At 47.0% G+C, this 15,453-nt stretch overlaps 1 protein-coding gene across 11 annotated transcripts in view; it reads left to right on the forward strand.

Moving 5' to 3' along the window:
- The first annotated feature begins 918 nt into the window (after positions 1-918).
- cnot1 (CCR4-NOT transcription complex, subunit 1) overlaps positions 919-15,453 on the forward strand; it is a 99,748-nt gene continuing 85,213 nt past the window's right edge. For all 11 annotated transcript variants that reach the window (XM_042340338.1, XM_042340343.1, XM_042340341.1 and 8 more), the window contains exons 1-2: positions 919-1,676; positions 15,084-15,191. In XM_042340338.1, the coding sequence (XP_042196272.1) occupies positions 1,575-1,676; positions 15,084-15,191 (210 nt within the window). In that variant the 5' untranslated portion in view covers positions 919-1,574. The remainder of the gene's footprint in view (positions 1,677-15,083; positions 15,192-15,453) is intronic.

Below are 15,453 nucleotides of genomic sequence, written 5' to 3' on the forward strand. Positions count from 1 at the left end.
ACTGCCCCCCCACACTGCCCCCCACACACTGCCCCCACACACTGCCCCCCACACACTGCCCCCACACACACTGCCCCCCACACACTGCCCCCCACACACACTGCCCCCCCACACTGCCCCCCACACACTGCCCCCACACACTGCCCCCCCACACACTGCCCCCCACACTGCCCCCCCACACTGCCCCCCACACTGCCCCCCACACTGCCCCCCCACACTGCCCCCCCACACACTGCCCCCCCCACACTGCCCCCCCACACTGCCCACCCCACTGCCCCCCACACACTGCCCCCCCCACACTGCCCCCCACACACTGCCCCCACACACACTGCCCCCCCACACACTGCCCCGCCCACACACTGCCCCCCACACTGCCCCCCCACACACTGCCCCCCACACTGCCCCCCACACTGCCCCCCCACACACTGCCCCACACACACTGCCCCCACACACACTGCCCCCACACTGCCCCCCACACACTGCCCCCCCACACTGCCCACCCCACACACTGCCCCACACACTGCCCCCCACACACTGCCCCCCCACACTGCCCCCACACACTGCCCCCACCACACTGCCCCACACACACTGCCCCCCCACACTGCTCGCCCCACTGCCCCCCCACACACTGCCCCCCACGCCCACAGTGTGTGTGGGGCAGGTGGCAGTGTGTGGTGGGGCAGTGTGTGGGGGGCAGTGTGTGGGGGTGCAGTGTGTGGGGGGGGTGGGGGGGCAGTGCAGTGTGTGGGGGGCAGTGTGTGGGGGGGCAGTGTGGGGGGGCAGTGTGTGGGGGGGGGGGGGGCAGTGTGTGGGGGGGGCAGTGTGTGTGGCGGTGGGGGGGGGTCACGAGGGGCGGGGCCTGTGTGCCCAGGGTCAGGCCCCGCCCCCAGCCTGTGAGACCGGAAATCATCCCCAGGCCGCGGCCTCGTTTCCGGCCGACTAATCAGGACTAATCTGCGGGTTGGCGGTTGTTCGGGAGCCGTGAGAGCGCGAGTAGTGAGAGCGGCGCCTGGAGCCCGGGGTGCGGCGGCAGCGAGGGAGCGGCGGCGGGTGTGAGGGAGCGCGAGGCAGCGAGGAGGCGGGAGCGCCGAGCGGAGCCCAGCCGAGCGGCTGCTGATTCCAAGATGGCGTCGTGAGGTCCCGCCGCCATTTGCAGCAGCGCTGGGACCCCGGGGCTCGGAGTCGGCAGTCGGTGGGCCCGGAGCGGAGCCGCTTGTCGCAGCGCCATGTTGAGTCTGCACCGAGGAGGAGGAGGAGGAATCGGACGGCAGAGCGCGGCGGAGCAGTGAGCGGGAGGAGCCGAGCACAGCAGCCACAGCCCCCAGTGAGAGCCACACACCGCGAGCGAGAGAGAGAGAGAGCGAGAAAGCGAGGAGGCCGCAGCCGCCACTCACACCAGGCCAGGCCAGGCCGAGCCCGAGCCGAGAGCAGGCCGTGCCGGGCCGTGCCGTGCCGCGGGCGCACACACTGACCGACTGACTGTGACGGGGAGACGAACGGTTTTCTTTTTCCAGTATAAGAAAGGGGAATAATGACCATTTCCCGCTTTCCTCAGCTGACCGCCCCGACCAGCAATGAATCTTGACTCGTTATCGCTGGCCTTGTCTCAAATCAGCTACCTTGTGGATAACCTGACCAAGAAGAACTACAAGTCCAGCCAGCAGGAGATCGCTCATGTGAGTGCCGCCGCACACCGCCCGCGCACACTTGAGGTCGGGAGAAGCCCGAGGCCTAGTGAGGGTTGGGGGGAGGGAGGGAGGGAGGGAGGGAAGGCTCCCCTCTGGACCACAAAAGGCTGCGAGTTGCCGCGGGCCCCGGGCAGAGGCGCGATACTTTCCCCATTTCCCCGGCAAGTGAAGCTGAGTGTGCGGGCACTCGCACTCACATGGTGGGGCCTACACTGGGCACCTGTGGATTGTGCGGGGCAGCGAGGGCTCACTTTCTCCATGTAATGGTCGTCACCAAGTGAGTTCGCAGCACTTGGGCCTCCAGAGACTGCAGCTCAGGGGAGGGAAATGTACTCCACTTAATGAAGTCCTCGGTTATAGTCTTACGGATCGATTTTCACGCTTCACTCACTGGTTCTGGGGCTCCTGTGCTTTGATCTCAATTGTGAGACTATAAAAGGCGCCTTTACAACTGCAAATGGTGCCGATTCACTGACAACCCAGAGATGACTCAACAGCACCCAACTTTGCACAGGATGGGTTCCTTACGCTTTTGAATGTTTTTTTCACTTTCATCGAAAGATATAAGTTTGAAGAGAGGGTTTCGAAAATAGAACTCTCCGAGGTGAATGGTCTGGTTAATGTCTTCTAGCGGTTGGAGGGAAAACTTGATGTATTTTCAAGTTAAGTGTAGTTTGAAACTGTTTTATATTTGTGAGATGCAATTTAGAAAAAATATGGTTTCACATTGATTCTTCATAAAGAAAAGTAACAGGTTTGCTATTCATAGCAGCTTTGTTACAAAACGTGTTGGAAGATTAGATTATAGCAATAGCAGATGTTTGTTTCGAATCCAGTACTGTGTAATCTCAATTAAACTAGTTACATCTGAATTGGAAAATCTAACTTCAGAAGGCTACATTTTACTTAAGGGAATTGTGAGGAGTTTGAAAACTAATAACTAAAACTCCAATTTATGGTGGTCAAACCACTGAATAGTCAAATGAATGAACAAACTCTGTGAAACCTTTGGCCTAGTGCAAGGGAACTATGGTTCAATCCTTGATCTCCTAACTGATCTTGGCTAGGCAACAGTTGGCTTCAGTGCCCTTGCAGAGTTTTTTTTTGCTTAAATGCGCAGCGAAGATTGTGGGTTAGATTGGCAACAGTCACTGGCCATAATGCTCATCATGTACAGCAACAACTTGCATTTACACAGCACTCCTCATACTTTACAGTGTCAGAATTTGACAACGAGCTCGGGGGAGACAGAGTGGGAGGTGACCATAGGCGCGATGATGATGGAAAATCTTTAAGCAGGATTTGAAGGTGGGGAGGGAGCAAGACGGTGGGGGGAGGTGGCGTTTGAGGGTGAAAGTTCGAGTTTCGGGGCGTAATGGCTGAAGGCACTTCGACCGATGGTGGGGCGAGGGACAAACAGGAGCGTGGATCCAGCTGGGTGGAGGCAGCGGGTGGTGGAGTAGGGAATAAGCAGATCAGATAGTTAGGGAGGTGCGAGGGCATGAAGAGATTTGAAAATAAGTGAGAGAGGATCTTGAAATCGATCCTTTTGGTAATTGGGAGTCAGTGGAGCCTGGCAAGGACTGGTGTGTTGGGGGTACAGAGTTTTGTGTGAGTAAATATCCGAATACACATACAGCAGCTATTTGAAGCTGCAATAACTCAATTAATTTTGAAACTGGGAGAAACTCCCTTCTTTTCTAATAGTGTCATAGAATCTTAACATTCGCCTGAGCAGACAGGCCCTGCAGGCAGGCAGGTTTGAAGCTTCATCAGAAGAATGGCACCTCCAACAATGCAGCACACACCCAAGTTGCAATCCCAATCTCGGGATCCCATATGCTGATAGTGCTCCCGAAATCCCAGGATTCATTGAAGAGAATCCTGGGATTTGGGGATTGTATAAAGGCCAAACCCGAGCTTAAGTGGGATGGGTTTTTTTCCCGCTCTGCCAGAAGTGGGCCCCATGTTGTTGCGAGAATAAGCCAGCAGGTTGAGGGGGTTTAAACCTCCTGGGTGCTCTCCCCACAGAGGGATGCTCTCTCTGAGTACATGGCTGGTGTGGAGAACCACCGCAGGCGTCCTGGATGAGGTAAGAGTTGGGATTCCGAAAGAGCACCAGGATTGCAACCCCTAAGCATACTCCTAGAGTGTTAGCCTAGACTGTGAGCTCAGGCAGGCCTTGAACTCTTCGGATCCAGAGACCAGAGGGCTACCAAGCTGCTGCCTGTTGCTGTGATTGGTTGTCTTTTGTTGACATTTCAGTTACCATTTTATGTTTAACCGATTTTCTTTTCTCTCGCCTGGCAGCCTTTGAGATTCACTGCATGTAGTTGTTCTTAGATGTTTCCCCCATGTTCTTTGTATGAGCCTAGATGTTAGGTACATGCGAACCCCAATATCTGTGTCTAACGTCTTCCTCTGGGTTATAACGAAATGTGCACAATATGCAAGAAGTGGTGTTGGTGTACATGGGTTAGGGTTAACCCTAAGACTAAAGCCTTACACAAGGTGCCTGCCTTATGTTGGGAAGAGAGGAATCTCAGCCCCATCCTGTCCCCATACATAGTCTTGAGGAGTTGGTCACTGGATAGCCATCAAGAACAGGGATCCAGAATGATTTTTCTCTGTTCCCTAATCCTGGGTGTTGAGACCGATAGAGTCCCAATTGTTGCTCCACCAGCACTGCTGCTCTGTATGAGTTAGTGCTCTACTGTGGGTCCAATTTGAATGTAAGAGAAATTTCTTGCACAGAAAGAAGCTGTTTAGCATACTGTGTTTGTGCCCGTTGTTTATTTCTCTTAATTAATTCCACTTTCCAGCTCCTTCCCACTTTCCTTTCAATGCTTATATCGCTCAAATGCTTATCCTATTGCCTTTTAAATGGTCCTATTAATCCAGCCTTAAAAGATGCATTTTATACTCTAACAACTCCTTGAGTGAAAAAAATCCTTCTGATTACCCCTCAGATTTTTCCACCAGTCTGGCTGTGATGTAGTCACCTATTTTCCCCAGTCTGAAAGAATTTTTTTTTTCCCCTACTTATCACGACCCTCTAAAATCACAAAAGCTGCTATTGTATTGTATCCCCTACTTAGTCTCTTCGGTTCCAGCAGAAAAAGGCCTAATTTTGCCAACCTCTTTGTACATGTAAACATAGTAGGACAGTAAACTGTCCTAACCAGTATCTCGTACAATTCCAGCATAATGTCTGTAATTTTAAATGCAATATCGCTATTTATAAATGCCACAACCCTCCCTATTTTTCACGATGTGATAAGGCGCTATGTTAAATGCAAGGATTATTATCTTGTTAGCTTTCTGTATTCGTCGCCCCGCTTGAACTGAATGATGTTTTTTTACCCCCAGATTCCTCCATTCCATCGAGTGTTTTGCCCTTCGATGCTATGCTTTCTTTCCCTTTTCCCAAAATGGAGGTTGGTGTGTCAATTCCCAGATATTAGGATTTAAAAGTTTTAAAATCTACAAGAATGGATAAGGCAAATTAATCTACTGGTAGCCTAAAGGAGCAGCTAATAAGTATTTGATCAAATGAACATGAGCTCTGGCAGGCAAAATGAAGTTTTGAAAATCCCATTGTCACTTAGTCTAATTAAAATGATGCCAATGCCACTCAGCATGTTCGTATTCTGAGTATTAATGGGCATTGTTAGACTGTGAAATATGATCTGTCTAATGCCTACCTAGGTTAGTGATTTTAAGCCTGACTCAGAACTTGGATCTAGAACGGGTGACGCTGCTTCGTTTGCCTTTCAGGTGTGGGAGGTTTCTGTCTGCTTGTAAGTGTGGTGCTCAGAGATTCATAGCACTGGAGAAAGCAAAGCAGATGGTCACAGTTGTATTGACCTATTAGCTGATTTAAATTGTTGGATTCCTTCACTCATGGACATGGTGAGCAGTTCCAACCTCCTTACGACTTATGTTCCAGACGTTAGACTGCTGTCAAATCTTCACAGCAAAATGTAGACTTGCACCCACTTTATAGTATATCCTGTGAAGAGCCATATGATGTCCTCTTGACTGGAAAGGCCCTATAATAATATTTACATTTGGTACAGTGCCTTTCACGTTGGGAGGACATCCCAAAATTATGAACCTTGGAAAGGGGTGTTTCAGAGTTAGATGTTAGATACAATGCCGAATGGTAGATAGAGATACACAGGTGGTACTATAAAGTGCAGTGACTGTTTTGTGGACAAGCTATACCAAATGTAAGAATCATTATAACCTTCCTGAGTGTTATTAGTGAAGATTTACCATGAAAGAACACAGTAGTTTTCTAACAAATGAAGATCTATCAAGGTTTAGTCTACCCAATTAACACATTAAATCTATCAGATCTGGATACCAGCCATTTTAGTGATGCTTGGTTTGAGTTGGCATGCCAGACGGTTCCTGTTTGAGTTTAAACTATTCATTTTACTTTTGGTTTCTGTTGTACAGGTGAGGAGTGTTCTGAGACCTGGCCATTAAGAATTTAGTTGAGGTTCATGGGTAGTTTGAGAATCAAAGCTGTGCTTTTTCCAGTCTCCTGTTTTCAGCTTTAGGGTCTGGTATCATTAACAAAATGTTTAGTCATTTCACAGCTTTACCCACAAGCAGTAATTGCAAACCAGGGTGTAATTTCTTTAGTATGTTTAGATTTGTTTAAAGCCCATTATCAGGGCTTGAATTTAAGAACTTTGAAAAGAGGATTTCAGAAGGGACCTTATAGACATAGATATAATGCTGACATAGAGGTTCACTCGTTCGGGGGTATGAAGGGTGAGTTTAGTTTACATACATACTTACATACTTACAACTGTAAGTATTTCTTCATACCAAAGAAATTGACCCAGAAAGGGTGGTCAAGTTTGCATTTAAGCAACAGTTTAATCCTGTAATGGGAAATGTAGGCTGGAGATGAGATTAAATGGGCTGATGGACTTTCTAATGAACCTGGCTTGTGAACCACAAATGCCTAGTGCCATAGTCTCTCCTTAGCTACTCTGTGAACAGGCTTTCAATACTATGTTGTTCACTTCCCTGTGGTGCCCCTTTTTACCTCCAGTGGTTTTGGTGGTTTGTCTGAGACACAGGGCAGGGGATTTCTGTCAGCAGTGCACTGTAAAGTTATTGGGCGCGGTTAGTTCCTTCCCATCATTACCTGAGACCTGTTGAAGGAGATGCTGCCCCACTCAAGAGGCGTCCAGTTACCTGAAAATCCATTCTCTCTCACCCTCTGCTTTGGACTGCTGTTTGGGAGAGGGAACTGGTGAACAAACTTCACTCCTGTCATATAAAACTCTAATCAATGACTCTAACTCTATCTGGTGGGATTCTAGCCACAAACATAGGACATTTCTTACAGATTTTATCCAATCTTTGTAAATAAGTTTCTAATCGCACTTTGATTTTTTTGGTGTAGTTCAGGTTATCTTGGGCCTAGTGATTGGGAGGCCACTGGTTACAGATTGGTTAAAATTGTTAACTTAGAGAAGATAGAAAGTTTAGTTTGATTTCAACTATTTTCAGATCTGGTGAACGAGGTAAAACTGCTAGTGAAGAAGAGGCTTGAAGGCCAATTTTCAGAGGTTTTGTTCTGCTGCTCTTGTTATCCTGATTTTATAAACTTTGGCAGCAGCTGGATAGATTGAACGGCTCCCACATGGGCGTGACTTTTCAAACATTCCCGCGTGAAGGAGTGGGGAGGAGGAGTGGCAACGTTGTCTTTTTGCCTTGAAGAGTTTTTTCCTGCTGAGCTGTGCAGTTTATGGCTAATAAAAGGCAGCACGTGTTGTGACTGTACGCCCCTCAGCATGTGACTGACAGCTAGATATAGTGATTTCATTCTGATCCTTTCACAAAGCTGTCTTTCTAATTCTCCCAACAGATTTCTCTGACTACCGCTTGCGGTTTTATAGGGTGTTGTCTTCACAAGGATGGGGTTGGATGCCAATCAAGGGGGAGAAGTGGTCATAGGTGCAATTGAAGAGGTAGCATTTGACTGTTCTAACTTTCCATCCAAGTAGAATTGGAGCTAGAGAAGTGGATCAGTTTGCTGGTGTGTATCTTTTCTCTTATTCTGAGTATATTTTATATCAGTTGTCTTACACTAACGGGGCCTCATTCTACCTTGACAGAATTGGAGAATACTCAGAAATAGGCCATTCAATCCATCAAATCTGCCCTGGTGTGTTTCTCCACACAGATTCACTAGTCTAATCCTTCACACTTTCCTCCAACCTTTAATGTTCACCTATCTCAGGTATCTAGCTAATTCTCTTTTAAAATGATTTATGGACTCTGCATCAATAACTAACCTGCAGCCAGTGGTTGGGTTACCCTGAGTAAACCTTGCAAGTTTTGGCCTGTGTCTGACTTGTGAGGGCCTAGCAGCAGAGCCCGTTTGCTGCCTGTTGGCTGTGGTCTTCCGTAGGACATCCAGTTCTGAGAAGTTTTTAAAACTTGCGCTACAAAATGACAGGATTATAGACAGTTTGACCAGTCGTAGGGAGCAGGGTTTACAATCATTAAAAACTCTTCTACATGAGCTTCCTATTACTCGTGTTGGAGAGATTTTGCTGTCCAATTATCTTTCTTGTTTTCTCGCCTTTGGCATGTACTCTTCTGCTCCTGATCTGGGGGTTGGGGGGAGGGTGCTGGTTGCCCTCCTCTGGACATTTGATCTACCTAATATCTTTAAAATTTCAAATTAGTCTTTAGTTGACTAGTTTTAATTGCCAGTGACTATTCAGACGTTTGACCCTATTTCCAGGGCTACAGATAGGCACAAGATTTGGTCCTGTGAATCGTACATGATCTGGCTTCGTCCCTGACCAAACCTTTTGCCCTATGAGATCTTTAATGTCCAAATAGATGGGCAGGAATTTGTTTTAAGGTATTGTTTGAAGGACAGTGCAGCACCCCCTCAGCACTGCGTTGGAGGGTCAGCTTAGACTCTTGAGTTCCGAGTGCTGTCATGGGGCTTGAACACACAACCTTATGACCCAGACTAGCTCAGGTGGTAACACTCTCACCTCTGACACTCAGTGATTGAACAAGTTTGATAGTATTGGAGATCAGGCTTTACTAAGGTATCTTCGGGTGCTAAACCAGGATTAAGCATTTTAGGAGCTCATCCTGATGGTGAAAGGTGCTATTAAATGTAAATTTGTACCATGTTTTGACCCTGTCCCACATTATACACAATCTCAAGCTGACTGCTCCAGTCTCTTGCCCCTTCGGAAGATGTGACAGAGCAGTTCTTCGTGCCTCTGTTTGTGCAGAGGTATTGGTCTAGGGCCTGAGTGGTAATGTGGGGCTTTCCTGAGCCACTGAGGAGAACCCGATCTGAGGTTTCAGTAAGATTTTGATACTAAAGATTTCCCTGCTGAGTATCTCCACCCGAGTGCATTGACTGTGCTTACTTGTACTCACTCATCTCTGGGTCAGAAGGTGGTGAGTTCAAGTCTTGCATCACTAACTTGAGCTTATTGTCTAGGCTGACACTTCTGTAAAGTCCTGGAACTTTGCTCATGCAAAATGGCTGTCCTGTTGGTCTCTAAAGTCTTGCACTTGACAATTGCTGCAAAACTCTGAGGCATTTGATGTTGAAGGTGCTGAAAAATAGTGCAAGAAGTTGTTCTCTTGTCTGCTCTAACATCCGACTGATACTTTTCCTTCATTTTGGGAGAGGTGGTGCTGCTCATCTTGTAAAAAGTGTTGAGACAGTAGCCTCTTACTGTTGAAGATTTGGGTGCCTGCTGTGTAACCAAAATACATTTTTTTGATTGAATATTTATGCCATAAAACAATAAAAAAATGAATACACACTGCCGATCAAGCATGGACTTATGTAGACTCCTGCGAATGTTGGGGGATGGGGGCGTGCACTTCTTGACAGCCAACATTGTCTTCTATCTTAACTCCATTGTCTCTCTGAGAATTTCCAAAATGGCAGCTGTCTGCAGGCTGGTTGCTGGAATGGGGAAGATTAACAGGTACTCTTGTTGAACAGTTGCCTTTATTCAGAAATCTTTGTGCTCTGAGCTGTGCCCTTTAGGTCACTGGAACTATTCCTGTGGATTGGTAGCCCGTGTTGATTTCCGACTTTCTTCGAGCCCTCAGGCAGTAAAACAGACCATACTCTGTAAATGTGCTTTGGTTCAGGTCACAAGACGTGTCCTTTGTGAAATAACCAGTCTACAGAGCTGCACGATGGGCATCGCTGGTTGGCCTGACCAAAACGTGTTTATTATGCGACTTTGTGTTTGTTCAAATAATTGATGCCTGGTATTTCTGAGATCCCTTGCAATCTGTACGGCTCTCAAACATTCAGTCTCAGATGAGCAAATGAGCCGGCGGTAGTCTGACCAAGGAGTTTATTGTATGGCAAGAGGAGCACTCTGGTGGCATTTAGTTGTCTGAACCAGCAGGATAAGATTCCAGTTGTCCACCACTCCAGGTATCTGTTAGAATGTGCACTGAAATGATTACTTCCCACGGTTTGGAGTTGTTGTGCTGATGGTGAGTCTGCTGTATAATGTCTAAATAAACTGTTCTGGCAAGGTCCCTGCAAGCTAATCACAGGGAGAAAGGCCAGTGCATTCAGCTGAACTCTGCAGAAACTCCATTGCTGCTCATCCTGTTTGAAAGATGGCCGCTGCTTCTCTTTCTATTGTTCATTGTTGGCATTGATCTGGTTATATAGAAGGACATTTTATCCAGTGACTTATTTTTAGGCTTGACGGTTTCTGATTCAGTAAATAATGGTGTTTATTGGGTTTTCCAATTTCCTCCAATTCAAGAAAAATTATCCCTTTGTAAAACAGTTACTTTTTTCTTTACAGTTTTTAAATTGTTTTGAATGAAACAACTTACATTTATATAGTGCCCTTCACATATGATAACATCTCAGAGTGCTTCATAAAGGCCACCGGTTTTGGGGGGGAGGGGCAGTGAGTTTAGTTGTGGTTGAGGTAGGGGTTTATGTGAGGCTAAAGGGGAAGGCTCAGTAGCTTGAGTTAGCTGAGTGGAGGGGGTGAGTAGAGAAGATAGGAGAGACGAGGAGGTTCTGCAGCTCAGAGGGATTTGTGGAGAGGGTGAAAACCTTGAAGCCGATCTGTTGTGAACAGATCCAAATCAGAACTGGGGTGCAGAGTTTGGTAAGGGTGAGGATGTGGGTAGTGAACTTTTGGCTTAGGTGGAGCTTATGGATAGTGGAACTAAGGAGCGCACTTAAAGTTCGGGCAGGTAACAAAGCGTGAATACGGGTTTTGCCAACATTTTGCCAAGATTGAGGCTTGTCCAGGCATTTGATAGGCAAACAGACAGAATGACAGTGGATCTGTAATCAAGAGTAGAAGTTGAAAAGTAGATTTGGATGTCATATGCACTGAGCAGGAAGTGACGTTTGTGGGCACCTTATGATACTGGAGCTGAGAGGAAAAGAGCTGGAGAATAGAATTGTCAACAGTGTTGAAGGCAGTAGAGGAGTCGAGAAGAACGAGGAGCAGAGAGAGAGTGTCATGGTGTGACTGACCGGGGGGCAGTCTGTACTATGTGCAGCACGGAATTCAGATTGGAGGGGTTCATGGAAGCGAGTGCTGAGAGAGGATAGAGCGAAGCTGGGCATCAGTGACTTGTTCCAGTATCTTGAAGAGGAAAGGCAGGTTGGAGATTGGATGGGTAGCTAGAGAAGGGGATGGCTCGAAGAAGGGTTTATGGAGGGTGGGAGTGTTGACTACTGTTTTGAAGAGGATAGGAACTGTGCCTGTGGAACAGAGGAATTGTCCTCACTTCAAATGCTTCCATGTCCTTGCCTCACATGACCTCTGATCTCCTAACTTCATCTTTATAAAGCACCTTGAGATGTTCTACTACGTGAAAGATACTTGTCTTGCTAGGACCAGCCTACGTATTGCAGCTTTTGCTTACAGGGTTAACAGGAGCTGAGTGGGAAGTATCCCTGCCGCAGTGATTGTTTTGCTCCTTCAACTTCTGCTGATGCATCTGCCAACATCAATAGTGACCTGTAGTAATGAGGACCTGCCTAACAGGAAATGGATTGGCATGTCAATTTTGAGACCCCTCAGTCCCAATGAGATCTTGCTTACCTCATTTCTTTCATTTCCTTTCCCCCTCAAGCCACCCACCCCAGCTCCTACACAGGTTTTTGAAAAAAGGGAAATACAACCTGAATTGAGAGCAGAGTTGAATCCATAATAACGCTTTAATCACTGGAACTGTCTGCCACCTGTCCTTGTTTTCCAGGTGCATCCTCTTGTCCATGAGACTCCGCTCTCTTCCAAGTGAGAGTGATATATACTTAATGAATTGTTGGTGAAGTGAAAGAGGGAGTGCCTGCTCTGTTTATAGTGCAGAGTGTGAGCTGTTGTGTGCTTTTACATGTGCTGTTTCAGATCTCCATCCATGCATCTCATTACTCCGTGATGCTGTCCTTTTAGGTACCCAGGTTAGGGTGCTTGGTTGAGTGAGTGTCTTTGGCGCCTGACTATATGAGACTTCATGAACCAGGGTGGAAAATTGGAATTGAAAGGATTAGTTGAGGTACAGATCAGCCATGATCTAATTGTATGGCAGAACAGGCTCAAAGGCTGTAAATGTATAGGTTAGGAGAATTGAAACTACTGGAATCTCTACCTGACTACAACAACAACAAGATTGCATTTATAGAGCGCCTTTCACATCGAGAGGACGTCCCAAGGCACTGGACAGTTGGGCCAACAAACTTAGCACACTCTGGGTGGGATTTGAACTAGTGAGTTCCCAGTAAATTCTAGCTGTATCCACTGCACCACCTTCATGGACTTGAGAATTAGAATCGTAGAATTATACAGCATAGAAGGAGGCCATTCGGTTCGTCGTGCCCATGCCGGCTCTTTGAAAGGCCTATCCAAATTAATCCCACTTTCCCGCTCTCTCCCCATAGCCATGCTAATTTGTCCTCCCCAAATATCTATCCACTTCTCTTTTGAAAATTGTTATCGAATTTATTTCCAACCCTTTCAGGCAGTGCATTCTACCCGAAAAAACTTGTTATCCTGAATTGTTTCCTAATCGTCATAGCTTTTACTGGTCATTGCTTCTTTGGTGTCAGCTTGGCTGATTTGGTAGTGTTCTTGTCTCTGAAAATTGTGGGTTGATTATTCACATTGGAATTTTCCTGTATAGTTGACATTCTAATGCAGTCCTGGGGGTGAATGCTGCATTGTCAGGTATTGCCTTTTGGTCAAGATATTAGACTGTGATTTTTGGCTAAATGTTTAGGTGGATGTTAAATATTCCATGACACTACTTAAAAGAAATGATGGAGTTTCTCCTGGCGTCTTAGCCAACAATCCTGCAGATAAATTGATCATTCACTTCATGGCTGTTTATGGGACTACTGTGTGCAAAATGGCTCCTGCATTTGCCTACAAGTAGTCACTACATTTGACAACAATTCCTTGAGACATTTCAAAGTTACAGGAAATGAAAACAGTCTCCAGGAGAGCCCCAACAATAACCGTTGTCCCCTGCGTCTGGGCAGCCTCCTGAATGCATGGTTTGAGCCTGGCACTGTATGTGGCCTGTGGGACTGGACAGCATGTTGGCAATGCTCATTGCTTTCAGTGGAAAGGCAGGTGGTAGTTGAAGTGGAAACAAAGTGAAAGTTTATGTTTCTGCTGCACATCATTACCAACGGCAGCCAGGTCAGCAGCTCTTTAGAAACATTCATTTTAATTGGATGTTAGGGCCATTTTTCTACGAGCTAGTGTGTTTGTTTGACCTAAATTGACTGCATGTACTGTATTGTATTACTGTATTGTAGGATTTGCTTACCGATTGCCATTTTGAAAGTTTACTATATCTTGAAGTAAAGAGGAATGAGAGCTGGTAATTCGCACCAAATTCCCTGTTGCGGTGACTGAAGGCACGAGGAGTTCTATATGAAATGACACTCCAGTTGTAATTAGTCAGTGTTTTTCTCACCTTGGCTGATCTCCTGAAGGTACTGACTTGGGTGGTTACTGTTACACCAGGACAGCAGAGCTCTGTGCCCAAGTGTCCCGTATGTCGGCCTACATGCTGAGTATCGACAGGTAACTTGATCGGTGGGAGAGGAAGGCAGGCATGTCACCTCTGAGCTGGTATCTACATACACACAACCTAATGTAGATTGCAGTTTCCCACTACTCTACCAACTGAGGTTACTTAAATTAATCCAGGACTCAAACCTGGAACCTTCTTGATCTGTGAAGCAAAGAACTGCATTCTGTGTTTTCTGAAATTTGTAAAATATGAAATTGTTTCTAGGCATAAAATAGTTCCAAGGTGCAACTGGGTGATATTAAGGAGTGGCTAGAGCACTCGCCTCGCAAGCGAGAGACCTGGGTTCCATTCCTGGCAGAGCGAAACCTTGGGCAACTTTCCTTATACCACACGCCTGAAAAAATATATAAATAAATATAATTGTTCACCTTAATCCAGACTGTTTATGGGACACTTCTGTGCCCAATTGACTGCCGCGTTTCGCCCACAAAATATACAGTCAATTCACTTTACAGTATATTCTGTGAAGTGTTTTGAAACTTCTAGAAGATGCGAAAAGCTTTATATCAAATGCAAGGATTATTATTTTTATTATTAAACTCCAGCAGTTTCCCCAACGCACAGTCTGGGGTTCCCAAGCCTTGGCTCTTGTCAGCCTGCGCCTTGTACCTTGTGGGAATTTCTATGTGTAGGTGGGTTGGCATACATGTATGGATTTGGTTTATAGAACTGGTTTTAGTTTGTAAGAATCATGGTGATTGGCTTCTGCATGAGTCAGATACTAAAAAAGGATAAACAACAACAAGATTCCATTTAGAAAGCGCCGTTCACGTCAGGAGGACGTCCCAAGGCGCTGTACAGTTGGGTCAGGACCCAAGCAGGGGGGGGATGGTCAGGGTGAGGGACGGGAGGGAGCGAGGAGGGGGGAAATGGTCAGGGTGAGGGACGGGAGGGAGCGAGGAGGGGGGAAATGGTCAGGGTGAGGGGAGGGAAGAGAGAGAGCGAGGAGGGGGTAGAGAGTCGAGAGGGGAGCTGAAGGTCAAAGAGAAAGGTCTTGAGACCGGCCTGGAAGGAGGAAAGGGAAGAAGCGGCGAAGGCACTGGGGGATGGAGTTCCAGAGCCTCGGGGCTGAGAGGCTGAAGGCCCGACCACCGATGGTAGGGCGGTTGGGGCGGGGGACGTGGAGCAGACCGGAGCCAGAGGAACGGAGGGTACGGGCAGGTAGATAGGGGGATAGTAGGTCGGAGAGGTAGGAGGGAGTGAGGCCGTGAATGGCCTTGTAGGTGAGGATGAGGATAAAGTAACAGTAGCTCACCTCATTGTTCTTGTCCCTTTCAGATCGTGAACCGACACGGGCCCGAGGCAGACAGACATTTGTTACGCTGTCTATTCTCGCATGTGGATTTCAGTGGCGATGGTAAAAGTAGCGGCAAGGATTTCCATCAGGTACTGAACTAATGTCACTCCAGTTATTTATTTTTAAGCTTGTGAATATGCTGTGGAGGCAGCTGGTTCGTTAATTTAGTGGCAGAATAGTACAAAGTGTTGCTCCACATGCTGGACAGATGTAGGACTCCTATTTCAGCATCAGTGATATTCAGGAGAGTTGCAGTCTGGTAACTGCTGCTGGTGCAGATGATATCTCCAAAATGGCCGTGTGATTGTTCCACATAAACTTGTGTGGCTCAGCTTTCTTAGACTTGACCAC

This window comes from Callorhinchus milii, unplaced genomic scaffold (assembly GCF_018977255.1).
Source record: "Callorhinchus milii isolate IMCB2004 unplaced genomic scaffold, IMCB_Cmil_1.0 Scaffold14, whole genome shotgun sequence".
Taxonomy (NCBI): Eukaryota; Metazoa; Chordata; class Chondrichthyes; order Chimaeriformes; family Callorhinchidae; genus Callorhinchus; species Callorhinchus milii.